A 19,438-nucleotide genomic window follows, 5' to 3' on the forward strand; every position below is an offset into this window, starting at 1 on the left:
GTTAACTCTCTTTTGCCTAACTTCCATAGTTATCATTTCTTCTCAAATCCTCTAAAACTCCTATTTCCTTTTCCCTTTGTGTGCTGTTTTCATTTTTATTTTTTACTGTGTTCAGCAGTGTTGCTTTCACCTTACACTCTTTTTAATTTTGCATTCGTTTTTGTGGTTTTATTTATTTATTTATTTATCCTAAACTCTGCTAGTCACTTCCTATTGCTCTGCCACCTGAGCCTAAAGCGTTTGCTTCTTTTTTGTGTTTTTATTTCATGGCAGCGATGGCTCTGCCATTTTTCCTTTTCCTTCCTTCCTTTTTCTTATATTATCTTAGCATAGAATTTGTGGCTTTGATTTTCTTTGATGTAGGGTTGCTTTTCTTGGGCTAGTTCGTTTTAGAATATTTGTGTAAGAAGGAGGGCCAGAGCACTGTTGGTTGAATTTGAGCTCATATAGGCTTTACTTCTTTCCAGCTACCAGGATTATGCAGCCCTGGGTTTTTTTCAGAATCCAAATTATCTCTTCTTTCCGACTGCCACAGAGATAAGGCTGTTCCCTGCGATTATGGCTTGCTTTTTTCTTTTCACTTAGTGAATGAGAAATCCCCTTCTTTCGATTCTTCTCAAAACAAAGTTGGATATAGGGGTGCTCCTGCCACTGTTGTTGCAGCACAGAGATTTAGGTTTTGTTCTGTGTCTGCAAAGCATGCCTTGTTCTCTGTGAAATCTACCGCTGCAGTGTTCTCTCTGCTTCCTTCTGTGCGCACCCCTGTCTGATCTCTGCTGCTTTGAGGTGGGAGGCTTTCCACTCAATTTGTGACTTGGGGCTTCAGCTGTCTCCTGGTTTCTCTGAAAATGAGCTTTGTATTTTTGTTTTCTGTTCTTTTTGCCCTTGGATAGTTTTGGGGGGAACAAGGGGGAAGTGTTAATTTTATGCCACCATTTGCAAACTGGAAGACTCCTTGTAAAATTTTTATTAATATTTAAAGTAAAAAATATGGAGATTTTGATTATTGTTTTTGATTTGTTAATGTGAAACAACTCTAGACTTTAATACATTTTTATATTTTTATTTAGGAATCTCTAGAGGACCTATTTGTCAAATGAAATTTAGACAATTATATGATTAAATGAATTGCAGAAAACTGAGGAAATTTACTTATTAATGTAGAAGGATATTTTTCACATTTTTCCCCCTCACAAAAGATAGTGAATACTGTTTAAACACTGGTTAGCTTTTGTAGGAAAACCTCAGACTTTTTAATTTACTTATAAAATGTATATATGGTTGAGATATTTAAAAGCTAATAGATTTAATTTAGGGGCCTAGAAGCTTTTTTGTCTTGAATTAACTTATCTCTGAATTCATTAGCAGTTTCAGTTTCATAAGTCTGAATTGTAGAGTCAGAGAATGGTTAAGTTTTACTCTGGCCAGATCCCACGCCAGAGATGATATAGAAGGTGTGTGGAATGATTTTTCCCTTAGAATTTTAAAATATAAAAACTCAAAGCAATGACATTTGGTAAACCATTTCTAGGTCCTGTACTTGTGTGGTCATTTTTGTCAGTCTTCCCCTGAACAGCCCTTTCTTTAATGGCATGCATCCTTGCTTTTCAAACATAGGACTTCAGAATTACTCCTTTTATGTCTATTCTTATAACTTACTCTTGGTGTAAAATTAGAAGTTTTAATCTTTTATCAGATTTACATATTATTTTTGTTGAAACTATTTATTATAAGTAATTTGTCAGGAATCACATTCTTTATCTTCAGAATGAAATGGAACCAATGCCTAGTCCCTAGTTAACCAGTAGGTGAAAAGGAATGCTTTGCATTCAGAAAGGGAAGTGGAGAAAGTTGAAATGTACATACTCCTTTTGTTTCCCTCTTCAAGGTATTCAGTCTCTGCCTTTGTTGTTTGGTTTTGGCAGATAGCTGTAGAGTTGGTGTTTGGGATATTTGAGGGGTAGAAATGGAAATGTTCAGGTATTTGGGAGGAATGGAAGTGTTATTGAGCCCTTGAGAGAAGAATATGGTTATTTGATAAATTAAGAACATATTTGCTCATTTTGGCCATTTGTCTCCACACAGTGCACACAGTAAGAATCTCTTATAAAGGATAATGAAGGACCATGCAAAATCATTTGTTATCTGGGAATAGTCATTAAGGAGAATTCTGAGAATTCTTGTTCCTGCAAATTATGCCTTTGTTTGTTCTTCTCTTTTCTTTCTCGCAACCATGGTGAAAATAGTATCATAGCAGAGCTAGCCCATGGGAAGATTTTACTTGTGTATCTTAGTGAAAGAAAATACATTCAAAATGCTTGATACATAGTAGCTGCTCAATAAATAATCTTATTTATTAAACTTTTAATTTTTGAATTAATCTTAGATTTACAGGAAGGTACAACACGTATACAAGGAGGTCCCATTCACCCTTCATCCAGTCTCTCCTGATGTAACATCTTGTATTTCTATAGCACAGTATCAAAACCAGGAAACTGACATCAGTACAATCCTTAGAGCTTATTCAGGTTTCACCAGATATACATGCACTTGTGTGTGTGTGTGTGTGTATGTGTGTATGCAGTTTAATTACATGTGTAGCTTTCTATAACCACCAGTCAAGATACTTGATTACAGTATCACCACCTTGAGTGCTACTTATTTATAGCCACGCCACTGCTCCCCATCTAAAGCCCCTGGCAACTGCTAATCTGTTCTCCAACTCTATAATTTTGTTATTTCACAAATGTTTTATAAATGGAATCATGCAGTATGTATCCTTTTGAGTTATTTTGTTTTTTGAATCTCTGTGCTTTTTAGTTATAGCATTTTAATATTGTTGGCCTTTGCTTGCTAATGGTGTCACTTTGGTTTAGCAAAGAAAATGTTCAAACTTTTTGTCTTATTCAGTAGGTTTCACTTGCCAACATGTAAGTCATGCTATCAGTGTGAATCATGTGAAAAAAGCAATAGTTGAGAATCTGTGGTCAGTTTGCTTGGAATGTTTAAAAGAAAGAAAATTCTATGATGGACAGCCAGTACTCCCTTCTGATATTTGGTTGTGCCTCAAGTGTGGTTTTCAGGTGAGAAAAGTCTCTTTTATGTGAGAGTTTGTCTTAAATATTTTCCTTAAATCTTACTATGAGCTCTGACTGTTGGTAATGCTTAGAACTTGAGATTAATTTATTCTGTGTTTAGATAGAGCTCTCCAAGGCCGAGCTTAGAAATGTTTAAGGTAAAGTAAAATGTATGTATGTTCAGAAATTAATCATGTGTGGTTTATAAATACTTCAAAAGGGAATCCAGCCCACTTGCAGTAGTTCTCATATGTGGCCCTGCCTTTTTACCTATTTGTATTTACTTAGGAAATGGATCCAAGTTTTTGGGTTTTTTAAAAATCTTTTTGGATTCATTTTTTTCTCTATAAAAAGTGATTATTCTGTCTTTTCTTTCTTTTTTTTTTGCAAAGTAATTTCTCTTAAGAGCTTAGAAGCTATTGGTATCTTTTTTTTTTTAATTGGAGTATAGTTGCTTTACGATGTTGTAGAACCTATTGATATCTTTAATAAAGGAATTTTTAAATAAAATTAAAAGTATATATATATTTTAGAATAAGAGGCATTTTTATTATCTCACATAGAAAGCCAGAAGTAGGGCCACTTAAAGTTAGTTGCTTCAATGGAAAGAACATTAAAAACTGAGATTTCTTCCATTTTTCTGCTCTGCCATCCTCAGTTTCATGGTTTCAGGATGGTCAAAGATGTTTCATGCACTGTGTATCACACAGCAATCCCCAAAGGCCAGAAAGAGGGCAAAAAGTACATCCCTTCCCTGTGCTCTTTTTTAAAATACGTAAAACTTTTCCAGAAACATCCATTAGACTGCCCCTCATGGGACATTGACTGGAATTGAATCTCGTATCTTTACTTACCTGGTGGTGGAAGTTACTGTGGTTGGTCTGAGTCTCACTAGCTTTCAGTGGAGTTGGGTGGAGGTAGGTGTGTAGGGTATTAGGAAATGTGTGTATAGGGGAGGGGCACTACTGGCCTGTGAGGATGCTCAGGGTCCCACCATCCATAAGACAGAGAGCGTGTACATTTTTAAATGGTATGGAAATTAACTTGGCTCATGACTGTTTTATTATATAACAAGAAGCAAATTAGCCTCTTTGCAAGAAATTGAATTTAATGAGAATCCATATTGTTTTCTGAAACTTTTCCCTCCTGCTTGAAACCAAAAACAAAACAAAACTTCTAGTATGTTTGAGTATGATTTAAGTTTTGATTAATTTGAAATAAACTTGTATGTAAATCATACAAAGAGTGTTCTGTTCATCTTTAGGGATGTGGTAAAAACTCAGAAAGCCAGCATTCATTGAAGCACTTCAAGAGTTGGAGAGCAGAGTTTCATTGTATTATAATTAGTCTGAGCACATGGATCATTTGGTAAGTTAGATTTCGTTAGTACTTGTGTTCACTATAAAAACTGTCTTTGAGTTTTATAAGGTACGATACTTAAAGATGATATACCAGCTTATACTTTTTAGCCTAAACACAACCTATGGAATCATTTAAGAAAATTAACATTATCCATGAATATAAAATTTAAGTAAGAAAAAATTTAGTCATCCCTGTAGTTTTCTTTAACACTTTCTTTGTACAATAAAGAAAAATTGTTGCTAGTTGATTTTTTGGTAATGAACTTGCTAAATTAGAATGTCAGAGTTCTAGTGGAGGAAGGTACTTCAGGCAGTCAAGTGTTTGGCAATTCTCTGCAGGGGACAAGGAAAGCCTAGGCATAGATAGTTTGTAAAAACTTCTCAGGGGATTTTACTACTTAACCCTGGTTGGGAACTAAGTCCAGTTCCCTCATTTTATGTGTAAGGACACTGAGTATCATTTATTTACCTTTTTGTGGTTACAAAGTAAAGATCCAGGCACTAAAACAAGTCTTTTGATTCTTTAGTCCCTTACCAGCATACCACACTGCTTCAGTGGTTTAACTGGACACTGTATTGAAAAGCTTTTCCTATATTTTACAGCAAAAATTTTCTCACGAATTTACAGACTCCTAGGGTTATTCAGATGAATTTTCAGGAGTTTTCAAGTTTTAAGACACAAATATTTTAACTTTGTGCTTCATTTCAGGGTTCTAAAATTAATATAAGGATATTTTGGTTTGTAGGAGAGACCATCATCATATAATTTAATTCAGCCACAGGGTTGGATGCCTGCTGCATTTGTGTTTTTGTTGTTGGCCCCAAGTAATAAAATTGGGGTGAATGAGGAAAGAACTGCTAGAACTTAATATGTAAATGAAGCATTGGAGCCAAGGGAGAGGGGGATGATCCCACAGTGTGGCAGCTCAGTAAACATTTCCCTGTAGTCTGAATAGAGCAGTGGTCTGCAACGATAGGGTGTATCAGAATCACTGGGAGGCTTGCTGGAATAGATTGCTGGGTCTCAGGCTTAGAGATTCTGATTTACTAGTTCTGGGGTGGGGCCTGAGAAATTGCATTTCTAACTAGTTCCCAGGTGTTGCCAATGCTGCTGGCCTGGGACCATAGTTTGAGGACCACTGAAGTAGAAAAAGATGGTGGGAGAATTGAGTGGCACCTGGCAAAATAGGTTCATCTCAAGTGAATCTGAATTGGAACGTCTGTTGTAGCTCTTAGGACACCAATTATGGTATGAATCATGATTTAATTTCAGCAAAAAAGCCTTACCTAGCATAATCAATTAGGGTTGTTAGTTTTAATTTAATTGTTTTTTAAATTTTATTTTATATTTAATTGTAATTTTGCTTTCATAGTTATATAGAGTTACAAGGATGGTGAATTTATTGAGTTTTGTGAGATGGATTTGTGAGATTTATATTATACTGAAAATAATTTTAAGTCACATTTGGGGGTCCATAGAAATACTTCTCTTTCAAAGAAAGAAATTCAGGTTTGTCACATGCGTTTATAGAAATTTAAAGGTTGTGACTATTTTCTTTTTCCCATCTAATTCTTAAACCTTAAAAAGTTTAACAGGCCTGTGAGCCACAATTACTGAGCCTGCGCGTCTGGAGCCTGTGCTCCGCAACAAGAGAGGCCGCAATAATGAAAGGCCCGTGGACCGCGATGAAGAGTGGCCCCCACTTGCCGCAACTAGAGAAAGCCCTCGCACAGAAACGAAGACCCAACACAGCCATAAATAAATAAATAAATAAATAAATAAAAATTGTATAACTTTAAAAAAAAAAAAACAGATTTAAAAAAGTTTAACAATATCAGTAGAAAACGTCACTAATCTGGATTAGAGAAGGCCAGCTGGAACTGGAGGAAAAACCTGAAAAACATAAAAAAAAGAAAGGAATATTGTAGATTTGATAATTTAATCACAGCTAACAAAGTGTTGCTGGATAGTGGATTTAATACTGCTTAAACAGATAATTATTAGTATAATAATACAGCAGCTTCTTACCTCTGACTTCACATCAGAATCACACAGGTGGAATTTGAAAAACCCATAGGTACCAGTGGTCGTCTATTAAATCAGGGCTTCTGTATTTTTAAGTTCCATAGGTGATTCTTATGCCTAACCAGGGTTTAGAGGCACTGATTTAACACTTAAAGATAACATGTAAATGTGTGCTTTTAAATCATTCGAAAATTTGTTGAAAGTTTAATATTTCCCTTGTACTCTTATTCTATTACTGATTTGCGAGCCCTGTGTTTGTTTCCCACCCTTAAAAAGAAAATATTACACTTCTATAAAGCTATTTATTTTAAAATGATAATACTTTTTTCTTTTTTTTAAAGGAATTCCTTTATTTTTATTATTTATTTATTTTTAGCTGTGTTGGGTCTTCGTTTCTATGCAAGGGCTTTCTCTAGTTGCGGCAAGCGGGGGCCGCTCTTCATCGCGGTGCGCGGGCCTCTCTCTGTCGCGGCCTCTGTTGCGGAACACAGGCTCCAGACGCGCAGAGCTCAGTAGTTGTGGCTCACGGATCTAGTTGCTCCGCGGCATGTGGGATCTTCCCAGAGCAGGGCTCGAACCCGCGTGCCCTGCATTGGCAAGCTGACGCTCAACCACTGCGCCACCAGGGAAGCCCGATAATACTTTTTTGATTGTTGTGAGGAATTAAACCAGAAAATGCATGTAAAGTTCTTAGAACAGTGCATGGCACATAGTAAGTGCTCAATTATTTTTTTGGTTATTTCTAATGGAAACAGGTAGAATTAAATTATCTTGAGCTCTCCTCTTTTCTCCAAATTCGCTGCCATTGTGCAGTTTTTATTTATGTTTTTTTTTGCACTCTTAAAGTTACAACAATATATTTAATAACATGTAAAAATTAAGTCGTAATCTCAGTAAAAATTTGACGTTTCAATATTTTTCAAATAAGCAATTATATTTTTATTATTTTTGCCAGTCATTACATCACTAAATCTTGAACATCTATTATAATGGAAGCTTGATAACTGTAATTGCTTAAATTCCATCATGATCTATTGGAAAGGTTGCTTTGGGAATGTTTTTTGTGACTCGATTCCTTCACAGATTTATCTATGTATCTGTGTATTTCTGTGTGCAAAGTGATAGAGTGAACACTCAGTAACCATTTGAATTTTGAGCGCTGTTTAGAAAAGGGACCCAAACCTAGTTTACAGCCATTGATTCCAGGACCACTAATAGTTATAAGCAAGAAGATTGTGAATATGTAAGGTCATGTTGGTATAATGCATTACATTTATAAAACACTTTCAATATGGTCAAACACTATTCTTATTTGATCATTGGATCTCATTAAGATGATAATAGAAGAAACCTTTATTAAGTATATTCACTAATGAGTAAACTTAGTGGAGGGTAGTTTTCTGAAAAGGAATGTGCTTTTCAAAATCTCTTCTCTAACCCCCTCTTCACAAATAAACTCCAAACAAAATAAAACACAACACTTACCTCGTCCAGTCTTCCCTGTCTCTGTAAGTGGAACCTCCATCACTTAAGTATTCAAGCCAGGAGCCTGGCAGTTGTTTTCTTCCCCTTTTTATCTTATTTTATTTTTCAACCTTTTAACAAAAGTAAACATATGGTATAATGAATTCCTCTGTATCCACCACCCAGCTTTAAACACTGTCTGCTTACAGGATATCTTGTTTCATCTAGACCAGGATTTCTCAGTCTCAGTACTGTTGTCATTTGGGTTGATAATTCTTTGTTGTGAGGGGGACTGTCCTGTGAGGGGACAGGATTAGCTCTGGCCTCTAACCACTGGGTGCCAGTAGCAGCTTTCCCAGTTGTGACAACCAAAAATGTCTCACAACTCTGCCAGATGTCCCCTGGGGGACAAAATTGCTCCTGTTTGAGAATCACTGACATACCCACGTCAGCTTCTCCCTTTCCTCTTCCTTATCTTTTATATCCAATTCGTTACTGCTTCTACCTGAAAATATTTGTCTGTTCATTTCTCTCCAGATCCACTGCATCTACCCTGATCTCTCTCTATTCCTGATGCCATCCAATCTGACATTAGTCAGAGTGATGTTTTCAAAATGTAAATTGGATCATATCACTCACCTGCTTATAAGCCTCTCATGGAACTCCGTTACACTTAGGATAAACTACCAAAACTCTAATTTGAATGCTAAGGCTCTGTATGAACTGTCCCCTGCTTATTTCTGTTGACTTATTTACCTCATTTCTCTTGCCTCACCCTATGTATCCCCCTTACCCCATGAGTTAAAGACAAAAGTGGATAAATACCAACTTTATTACCTGATGTGCAAAATTATTGAAGATGCTTTCATAATATTTGCTTAAATTTTATATTTTTTCAGGTGTTATGAGTGCGATGAAAAATTATCAACACATTGTAATAAGAAGATTTTGGCTCAGATAGTTGATTTTCTCCAGAAACATGTTTCTAAAACACAAACAAGTAAGTTAACAGTAGTTGCTAAAGAAATTTGTATTAAAGTATGATATTTTATAATTCTTATAAAGAGATAATAAATTCATAAAGAGTACTTTGGATTTTACTGTAACCTCTCAGTACGAGTGCCATGAATTCTTAGGTAGCAGTTTTGTGATGTTATCTTGTGTTGTATTTACATAACTAATAATGAGAAGCTGGAGAGGATAGTGACTGGATTGTGGGCTTTTGAATCAAAACAAGGCTGAATTTGAATTTAGGTTCCACCTAAATTACCTACTGTCTGTGTGACTTTGACTTCTTAGTTTCCTTATGTAAAAAATTAGTACGATAATTCTGTCAAGTGGGAATGTTGTGAAGCTTAGGGATGTTTTCTAAAGATTTAGAAATAATGTGTGTAAAAATACTTGCATAGTCCCTGACACATTTATGAAATGATATCTGTTATTTGTTACATCATTGGAATACTGTTCTGACACTAACTACCTGGAATTAGGCTAACCTTGCAGATTAAGGGCTCAGTTCCCCCAAAAGATTGCCCTCACTTCAGACACCATTCTCAAGCTAGGGGTTCTCAGGACCACCCCAATTTCTGACCAACTGGCTACAGGGGTTCCCACTGTCCTCTTAATTCAATAATTTGCTAGAATGACTCAGAAAACACAGGAAGGTGCTATACTTACAATTACAGTTTCATTATAGCAACAACAACAAAAAGAGATAGAAATCAGGACCAGCCAAAAGAAAAGACATGTAAGGTGAGGTCTGGGAAGGTACCAAACATGAAACTTTTTTGTCTTCTTCCTGTGGGGTCAGGATGCATCACCTTCTCAGCACATTGATGTGTAACAACACACACAGACTGTTGTTAACCAGGGAAGCTCACTGGAGTTTTGATGTCTAGCGTTTTTATTAGGGTTTCATTGCATAGGCATGGCTGATTGAATCATTGGCCACATGATGTAACTCAGTCTCCAGGATCCCAGCCCTCTAATCACAAGTTTGGTCTTTCTGGCATGGCTGGCTCCCATCCTGAGCCATCTCATTAGCATACATTGTCTAAGGTCCCACAATGAATAAAAAAATACTTTGTTAACATAAACTATCAAACGTGGTCTGAGGGGCCCACCATGAGTAAAACAGACACTCCTGTCACTCTGGAAATCCAAGGATTTAGAGGGGGCTTCTCAGGAACCTGGGACAAAAGGCAGCCAAATCCTTTATTATACAATAGTAACGTATTATATATTGTACTTTGTTGTCTAACATATAAGCAGTATATAATACACATTAATATATATTACAAATATATAAGGAAGGACTTTTTTTTTTTAAATTTTTTAATTTATTATTTATTTATTATTTTTATTTTTGGCTGTGTTGGGTCTTCGTTTCTGTGTGAGGGCTTTCTCCAGTTGCGGCGAGTGGGGGCCACTCTTCATCGCGGTGCGCGGGCCTCTCACTATCGCGGCCTCTCTTGTTGCGGAGCACAGGCTCCAGACGCTCAGGCTCAGTAGTTGTGGCTCACGGGCCCAGCTACTCCGCGGCATGTGGGATCTTCCCAGACCAGGGCTTGAACCCGTGTCCCCTGCATTGGCGGGCAGATTCTCAACCACTGCGCCACCAGGGAAGCCCGGGAAGGACTTTCTTCATTCAAAAATATTAAGTGCCTACCACATGCCATGCTTTATACTTTATTTGATATGTAGTGGTAAAACAAAAACAGTTTTATGTTGCCCTCATGAAGTTTAGAGCATAGTGGGAGAGACAGACAGAAACATAACACATATGTAACTTGTGATAAGTGCTACAAAGGAAAAGAACAGATTGCAGTGATAAGTAATAATCTCATGGTCATAGTGATCAAGAAAGGCCAATATGGCTGGAGTGTGGTTTGCTGGGAGAAAGCAGAATGTGGTAAAGTTAAGATGTAGGTGGGCAGGTCATGAAGGATACTGTAAGGAATTCTGTGGTAAAGAATTTTTATTTTATTGGAAGTGTAATGGAAGCTATTAAAGTGTTTTAAGCAGAAGAGTGATAGTCATTTCATCTTTTTAAAAATAAAGATAACTCTACCAAATGGAGAATAGACTGTTGTGGGTTAAGATTGGAGGTGGGGAGATCCTTAAGGAGGTAAAAGGAGGTTATTGTGGTAGGGCAGGTGAGAGATGAGTAGGGATTCTGGTGGAGAGGGGGTGGACTAGGTGTAATGAGTGAGGGAAAGTAGGAGGAATCAAGTACATAGCTCAGGATTTTGATTAACTAGGTGAATGGGAATAAATGGCCATGGTAATTTGGAAATGCCTTTAGAGCAGGGATTGAACTGCTTAGTAGGTGGCGTCAGAAACTGAAAAATTATATAGAAATATCGTTTTCAGCTGTATTTTCTGTAGCTCAATATAGAATGATTTTTGGTAGCTGTTGCTCTGAGACAGTAATGATGAAGACATTGGAGGAGGAACTAGAGGAGGTAAACTCAGGTTCTTGGACAGCAGAAGAAATGATTAATTTTATCACTCATTCATTGGAAAATATGGTGGTTATAGGCATTTAATACTTATAGAACAGAGGTTGGTCTTAATGCTGTCTCCTGAAAGCTGCCCATTAGTTTTGTTGGCCATAAGAAGAAATGTAGGGGGCTTCCCTGGTGGCGCAGTGGTTAAGAATCCGCCTGCCAATGCAGGGGACACGGGTTTGAGCCCTGGTCCAGGAAGATCCCACATGCCACGGGGCAACTAAGCCTGTGCGCCACAACTACTGAGCCTGCTCTCTAGAGCCTGTGAGCCACAACTACTGAGCCCGTGTGCCACAACTACTGAAGCCCACGTGCCTAGAGCTTGTGCTCTCCAACAAGAGAAGCCACTACAATGAGAAGCCGACGCACCGCAATGAAGAGTAGCTCCCGCTCGCCGCAACTAGAGAAAGCCCGCACACAGCAACAAAGACCCAACACAGCCAAAAATAAAATTAAAATAAATAAAAAAAAAAAAAAGAAGAATGTAGGGATATGATGGCAAGGGTGGCAAAAGTACAACTGTAGAAATTATTTTCTCTGGATTTTTTACGTTAGAGATTCCTTGAGGTTAAGAACAAAGCCAGTCTGATTCCATTCAGTTTTACAGATTTCTTGAATATTTATTATCACAAAGGATGTAAGGTAGGGAGCGTGGAATGGTATGGGAGAAAAACCATGGGCTTCGAGTCAGGGGAGTCTGGCATTCAAATTTGACTCTTTCAATCACTAGCTCTGTGACCTGGGGCAGATTACAGTTTGTCTGAGCCTCATTTTCCTCAGCACTTTCTCCCTGTTTCCCATGGGAAGAGAGATTGATAAGACCTTTCCTAAAGAAGTTTAAAAAAGGTGTGAGATTAAAAAAATAATGATGTAAGTCGAATAGAATTTGTTTGTATTTTGAGTGATGTTCAAACAGAGTCCTTCAAATATTCAAAGAGGGATGCAATGTTCAATTGAAAGGAACTCAAAAGGAATCGTGGATGAGCTGGCTTCCAAGCCGACCCTTAAAGGATGAACTTTAGATAGGTAGAGAGGAGAGAAGAAATCATTTCAGGTGCTGGGAAGGAAACACCAATGTAAGCTTTAATTGTGTTTATGGAACCATGGGTAGCACCTGGAATGGGGGAAACAGGTTCTTGAAGGAGTTTGAGAGTGTGTAGAGCCTGTAAAGTTAGGGCGAGACATAGTTCTGAATCCAGGGTTTCCAGAAGTTCTAGGGCAAAATGTTAGTATCTTTGTGTTCCAAGTTACAGCAGCTCTCAGGCAAGTTTGATTTAAAATAATATCCCTTGGTATTTTAGAAGTAAGTTTTTTGGGATAGTAATATTTCTATAAGATACTTTACAAGTCAAATATGAAAGTTGCTATTGAGGTTTGTAAGAATGCTGGAAATGATTATGTAGCTATTTTAAATGATAATGGTGAAGATTGTAGAAATGTAAAAATGTCTGTATATGGTAATTCAAAAAGACTATGAAACTGTATATATTGTGTTCAAATGGCAGGATAAGAGTGATTTAAATGGAGCCTTTTTATATTTTGCATTAAGTAAAAATAACTACTGAGAGGAAAGCCTGTACCTGTACCTTAAACATGTTTTTAAGTTATACAATGCCTGGGCTAATTTCATGCCTGATACATCTAATTCAGCTTCTCTGCTCAGTGAATCTCAACGTTTGTTCCCAGTAGCCCTTTAGACTCTTAAAAAATTATTGAGGACTTAAAGAGCTTTGGTTAGGTAGGGTATATCTATTAATATTTATCATATTAGAAATTAAATCTAAAAAATTAGAATATTTATTAATTTACTGAAAAATAGCTGTAATTCCATTACATGTTAACACAAATAACATATTTTTAGAAAAGATAACGGTTTCCAAAACAACACAAACCTAATGAGTGGCATTGTTTTACATTTTTCCAAATCTCTTGAATGTCTGGCTTAATAGAAACAGCTGGATTCTCGTATCTACTTCTGCATTCAGTCTGTTCTGATATCACATGGCCTGTAGCCTCTGTAAAACTGCATTGTATAATTGAGAATGAATGAAAGTAAGAAAACCAAATAACATCTTGGGCTTATTATGAAAATACCTTGGAGCTTATGGACACCCAAAAGAGGGGGGTTGTCTTCAGATACACTTTGAGAACTGCTAAACTAGCACATTTCTGTCTTTATAGTTTCTGTCTTCAGTCTTTCTTGCCCTAAGGCTCAGCTCAGATCCTACTTCAGTGACACTTTCCCAATCCTTCGTTTTATCTCTTCTTCTTTGTAGCATACTTTAGAATCTTAACACTTGATTTTGTGGTGTTCAGCTTTCATATGTATCTGTCTTGTTTATAAAACTGTACATGCCTTGAGGATTGTACCCTGGCTTATATTTTTGATTCTCATATGACTAGGTAGTAAATACTGCTGAATTGACCTGAACTAGCATGTGAGCAGTTTTTACTGAGGAAGTAGATATGCTTTGCATTTTCTACCAAAACACCCCTGAATATTATCAAATTATTTTATTTATTCATTCAGTCTATTAATATACTTGAGTTTCTACCTTGTGCCAGACACTGTGCTAGATACTGGAGATACAGTGGTGAATGAGACAGATCTGTTTCTCAGTTGCTGCCGTTATTGATCTTTTGGTTAGTGAGAGATATTGACAAATCACAATTATAATTGCTGTTTAAATAGTACCGTGAGGAGCCAGTACAGTGGACTGTGAGGACACTTTGGAGTGGTAAGTAATCTGGACGAGAGGATCCAGGAAACTTTTATGTAGAGGAAGAGATTTCTAAGCTGGAATCTGAAGGATAGCTAGATGTTAGGTAGGCAGAGAGGGAAGGGGTGTGTGCTCCAGGCAGGGGGGATAGCTCGTTGATGAGGGAGCCTGATACGTTCAGGGGATTGTATAGAGCTGCAAGGTTGAGTTTTGTGATGATGGGGGGCTGGTGAGAGGTGAGACTCTGGAGGTAAGTAGAAACAGCTATTGAAGGGCCTTGTAAGTTTAGAGTTTATCCTGGAGGCAATGAAGAGCCACTTATAGGTTCTAAGAGGAGAAGTGGATGATCAGTTTTGTATTTTAGAAAGATCACTTACTGTACTATGGAGATATATAGGAATGCCTTAATATGTATACCTGCCCATTCATATGTCAATATCAATTTATTATATGACCAAATAAAGATTTCTAAGGCTAATGGTTAACTAGGAGTTAGTGGAATTTTGAGAACAAACATATGAGGTAATTCTTATTTGGTTCCAAAGTAGACAAGTAGTGGGATAGCAAGTTTTTCCTTTTTACTCTTTAAAGATTAAACTTCTTTTCAGCTGTAGAAATGGGCAAATTACATTAATACTACATGACTGGTTTAGGTAATTGCATTAAGCAGTTGAGGGAATCCCAGGGCTGGTTCCCAGAAGAATGCTTACAGCTGTGTAGATCCCACATCTGATGCTAGGATTTGCTTTAAAAAAAATAATCTCTCCACACTCTCCCCCTCAAACATATACCAGAAAACTAAAAACAACACATAAAATCCCCATATAATGAAAAGGTCATATAACACAAGATTGAAAAAGAGCAAGAAAACTTTCTTGTGAGACCCACCCAGAAATATGTATTGTTAAAAGTGGGCCGATATTCTCTGAAGGGCTTATTTCTCACTTTGGTAGTCTAGCAAATGTCATGTAAGTGTTCTACAAACACTTACAGAATACGGGAATTCCTGTTGAAATTATATCATTGAATATTGGTTTGCTATGTGTGAACTAGACAGATGATAGATAGTCCCACATTCTTTTCTAAAACAATAAATTTGGCCCATATTTTTAATACTGGTGGGATGCCATTTTCAAAGAACTTAAAGAGAGCATAAAATATTATATTCTGTTAAATTCATTAAGCTTATGCTCTTGGTATAAAAAGACATGTTATGTTGGTTCTTTTGGTTTTATTAAGTATAAGTTTGCTGTATCTTTTTGAAATAAAGTATGGTACATTTGGGATCTGAAATAATGTATCTGAGAATAAATAATATTGTACCCTTTTACAGTAACAATTTGACTGTAATGTAATACTTTGACTTTTCTTTATAAAGTAATACATTTTGTTCTAGTATAAAGTGACAGTCCATATGCCTAAGAAATTTGCATTTTCATAAATACGTACTAAAAATTGTTATTTCCATATATAAAATGGGTTAGGGACAAAAAATGTTGAACACTTCAAAAACAATTTGTTTTACCTGTAGGGATGTAAATCTGGGGTTCCTCATCCGAACTACAGAACACAGAGTTACTTGAATGACTGTTTTCTCAGTTCTCCCCAAAATGGCACTAACTTGTGGATATATATAGGGAGAAGTTAATTGGCATTAAGCCCTAATGTACCTATGGCATTAGGGCTTAATATTTTTTGAGGAACCCTTTGAGAAGGGCTACTATAAACTTTAATAAAACTATAAATTCACACACCAAAGACATACAGCAATTGATTGCATCCAGCTTTTGCTTAAAAGAAGTGGTCTTTTCTTTCATATCACTACTAGCATTTCTTTAGTGTCTTAACTTGTCACACTTATTAACCTTATCATCCATTGTTATACAGACAGATAGCAGATCATAATGGTTAAGTGTGTGGATTCTGAACCCAGACTACCTGGGTTTAAATCTACTCCCTACAACTAGCTGTGTGCCTTTGTTTGATCATCATCTTTACAGTGGGGAAAGTTATCAGAGGAGATGATGCTCTCAGACTTTTTCTTTAAATAAGCAAATTGCAAAATAAGTTTGCTTTCCCCGTGCCTATGAGAAACTTGGGATGCACCAGTGTTCCGTTTCTGGTTTAACCAAGGCAATTCACAAATATTTATACCTTTGAGAAAAGAGAGACATTTAATATTACTTGGCAACAGATCCACTATTGGTTGTTTTCAGTTTTCTCCAAGATGAGCAAAGCTGCATCTCTGTGTACTTATTCTTCTGTTTATGTAGGTTAAATTTTTTGGAATTTCTGGCCAATTTATAAACACATGTTAAATTTTGATTACTGTTGTTTAGCTGCCCTCCAGAAAGATTATACAAAGGGTGTAGTTGACAAGAATACTTGTTTTTCCATGTTTAACTGTGTTTATAGTTTTTAGGTTTTTTGGTTTGGTTTTGGGGGGGCAGTAATGAAGTTTTTAGTGTCATTGTTGCCAAGTCCATCAGTCTTTTCTGTGATGGTTTTTTAGCCTTTGGGGTCATGCTTTGAAAGTCTTCTGTATTCCACGTTTATAAAGATATTCACCCACAGTTTTCTGGTACATTCAGGGTTTTTTATTTTATTTTATTCTATTTTTGGCTCTGTTGGGTCTTCGTTTCTGTGCGAGGGCTTTCTCTAGTTGCGGCAAGCGGGGGCCACTCTTTGCGGTGCGCGGGCCTCTCACTATCGCGGCCTCTCTTGTTGCGGGGCACAGGCTCCAGACGCGCAGGCTCAGTAGTTGTGGCTCACGGGCCCAGCTGCTCCGCGGCATGTGGGATCTTCCCAGACCAGGGCTCGAACCCGTGTGCCCTGCATCGGCAGGCGGACTCTCAACCACTGCGCCACCAGGGAAGCCCCACAGTGGACATTTGATAAATCAATTTTATTTGAGTTGTTACATTTTATAAACATGCTACTTAGTATTAATAAAATGAAAACCTTGCACTTTAAGATACATATAAATAGTTCTTAGAAAATGTCATTCTATTTTCTAGTTATATTATCTGATCTATTTAATATTCAAGTCTAATAGCATAATTAATTTTGAGCATGTTCTCACAGACTTAATACATGTAAAAGTCAACAAACAGACTCTTGCCACTTGTGTGAAGTGGCTATTTAACCATGAAATAAACTATTTTTATTGCCATTGCCCCGTGGATATGTTCTTTCTGGCAGTGCTGTCCATATTTGGTGGCTATATGCACGGAGAGCCAGGTGGTGCTGAAAAGCATCGCACAGTGAAGCGTGGATATATCTGGGTTTGACATTTGTCATCCCTTACTGCTGAAGGGAAGGGTAAAATCTGTTTTTCCATATGCTTATGCTTTTTTTTGCCTGCAGTTTTGACCAGATGGTCTTATGAACATTGTTTACTTTAGGATGCTATCCCAGATGTTTTGAAAACTGATGGGTAAATGTGGTACACAGATACATAAATCATTTGCATGTTATGGTTTAAAAAATGCTATTTGGTCTTAAAAGATTAAAATATAATTTATTTCTGGAAGTATTTTCCCAAGTGAATAATAAATATATATTTATGATATATATTATGTATTTATATATAGTTAATATAATCTATATAGTTTATTTTCCCCAGCCACTCTGTTTTCATATTAATAAGCTAAAAAATATTATGACAACATTTATTAAGGATGTTAACGAAAGGAAATACTTTTGAGAAGGCATATTTGTTTGTGGTTGCATATACTCAAATCTGTAAGAATCTTTCCTGCTAGTTTTTGTAATTCTTCTCATTGTGCATAAATCACTGAAGAGAAATTAACCTGGCAAAATGACAATGGATTTATAATCAAAAGATTATCATTATAACTTTGGGCAAATCACTTAACCTGTTGGAAACTGAGTTTTGTTAACGTAAAATCAGGGTAACAGCCTTGCCCCAAAAGATGGAGCACTGCTTGGATTTAATTACTCTTTCATCTTAAATCTCTTAAAAATCACTTTGAAACCATCTCGTGGCAACAGCTATAATGTGAGCCTGAAACCGGCTAATTCTGGACTTTAGTTAGAATCTCAGCTATAATTAAGAGGTGGATTGCTCTCATTTGCAAGCCCAGCCAGGATCTGTATGGGGCTTCCTCTTGTTTGTGTAGTGCTTCTTACGCACTGGCTGGCTTTTTTCATTTGCTTTTACATTCCCTTGTAGGTCTGGATACTGTCTGGCCTTTTCCTGCTTTTCCTTTTTTCTGTGCCTGGACTCTGCACCTCAGTGACCTTCTCCATGGATTGTACCAGCCTTTGTCCCCAAGCTCTGTAATGGGGTTTAATTTTTATCACTTATTTTAATATCTGGAGGACAGGAGAAGAGGTCTATTTTGCTAGTTCTTTTCTATGTTAACTCAGAATTCTAGGGTTGGGCGTTAAAAACAGCTCTTCATTATCTAGACAGCAGATATCCAGTAACAACCAATAATGTTTAAAGAATAAATAAACAGGAATAAAGGGGGAAAACAGGTAATAGAGTTTATGATAAACTATTGCATCACAGGATAAAAGTTATGAGGTGAAAGAAAATTTTTTTCCTTGTAGTAGATTTGCTTGATGAAAGAAACATCTGAGAAACCACCAATTTATTTCTCTCAATGAGAGGTTTCCACGTGTCAGAAAGAAAAGCCAGGATCATGAAAACCACAAAGTCAATGCAAAAGGCAAAAAACTCATATTAGCAATTCAGAAAATCCAGTTAGAAATGAGATAAACTTGAGGGGAACACCCCCAGAAAATATAGGAAATGATTAAAGAGAAAAAAGTGAGAGCAGATAAACAGGGGACATGAAGGATTGTTCATGAACATACGGTTTTTGGCACAAATAACAATTTCGGGGGCCTCTCTGGGCTGTTTTTCACACTCTTAAATAGTGCTTAGCATGCCAGGTGCTTTGCAAAGCAAATTTAACTCATTTGGGGCTTCTCTGGTGGCACAATGGTTAAGAATCCACCTGCCAATGCAGGGGACACAGGTTTGAGCCCTGGTCCGGGAAGATCCCACATGCCTCAGAGCGGCTAAGCCCGTGCACCACAACTACTGAGCCTGTGCTCTAGAGCCTGCGAGCCACAACTACTGAGCCCACGTGCCAAAACTACTGAAGCCCGTGCGCCTAGAGCCCATGCTCCGCAAGAAGAGAAGCCACCGCAATGAGAAGCCCACACACTGCAACGAAGAGTAGCCCCCACTCGCCGCAACTAGAGAAAGCCTGCATGCAGCAACGAAGACCCAATGCAGCCAAAAATT

The 19,438-nt window shown here is 37.1% G+C and overlaps 1 protein-coding gene across 14 annotated transcripts in view; it reads left to right on the forward strand.

Annotated features, from left to right (window-relative positions):
* The window catches only part of USP45 (ubiquitin specific peptidase 45), a 69,529-nt gene that overhangs the window by 5,235 nt on the left and 44,856 nt on the right, over nt 1–19,438 (forward strand). For 11 of the 14 annotated variants that reach the window (XR_005022182.1, XM_036871741.1, XM_036871746.1 and 8 more), the window contains exons 3-5: nt 2,911–3,083; nt 4,342–4,445; nt 8,828–8,928. Coding sequence is in view for 13 of the 14 variants with exons in the window: in XM_036871741.1 (XP_036727636.1) it covers nt 2,911–3,083; nt 4,342–4,445; nt 8,828–8,928 (378 nt within the window). In the remaining variant the exon portion in view is untranslated. The remainder of the gene's footprint in view (nt 1–2,910; nt 3,084–4,341; nt 4,446–8,827; nt 8,929–19,438) is intronic. The other 3 variants (XM_036871744.1, XM_036871749.1, XM_036871748.1) reach the window with 3 other exon arrangements.

The sequence above is a fragment of the Balaenoptera musculus genome, chromosome 12, assembly GCF_009873245.2.
Source record: "Balaenoptera musculus isolate JJ_BM4_2016_0621 chromosome 12, mBalMus1.pri.v3, whole genome shotgun sequence".
NCBI lineage: Eukaryota > Metazoa > Chordata > Mammalia > Artiodactyla > Balaenopteridae > Balaenoptera > Balaenoptera musculus.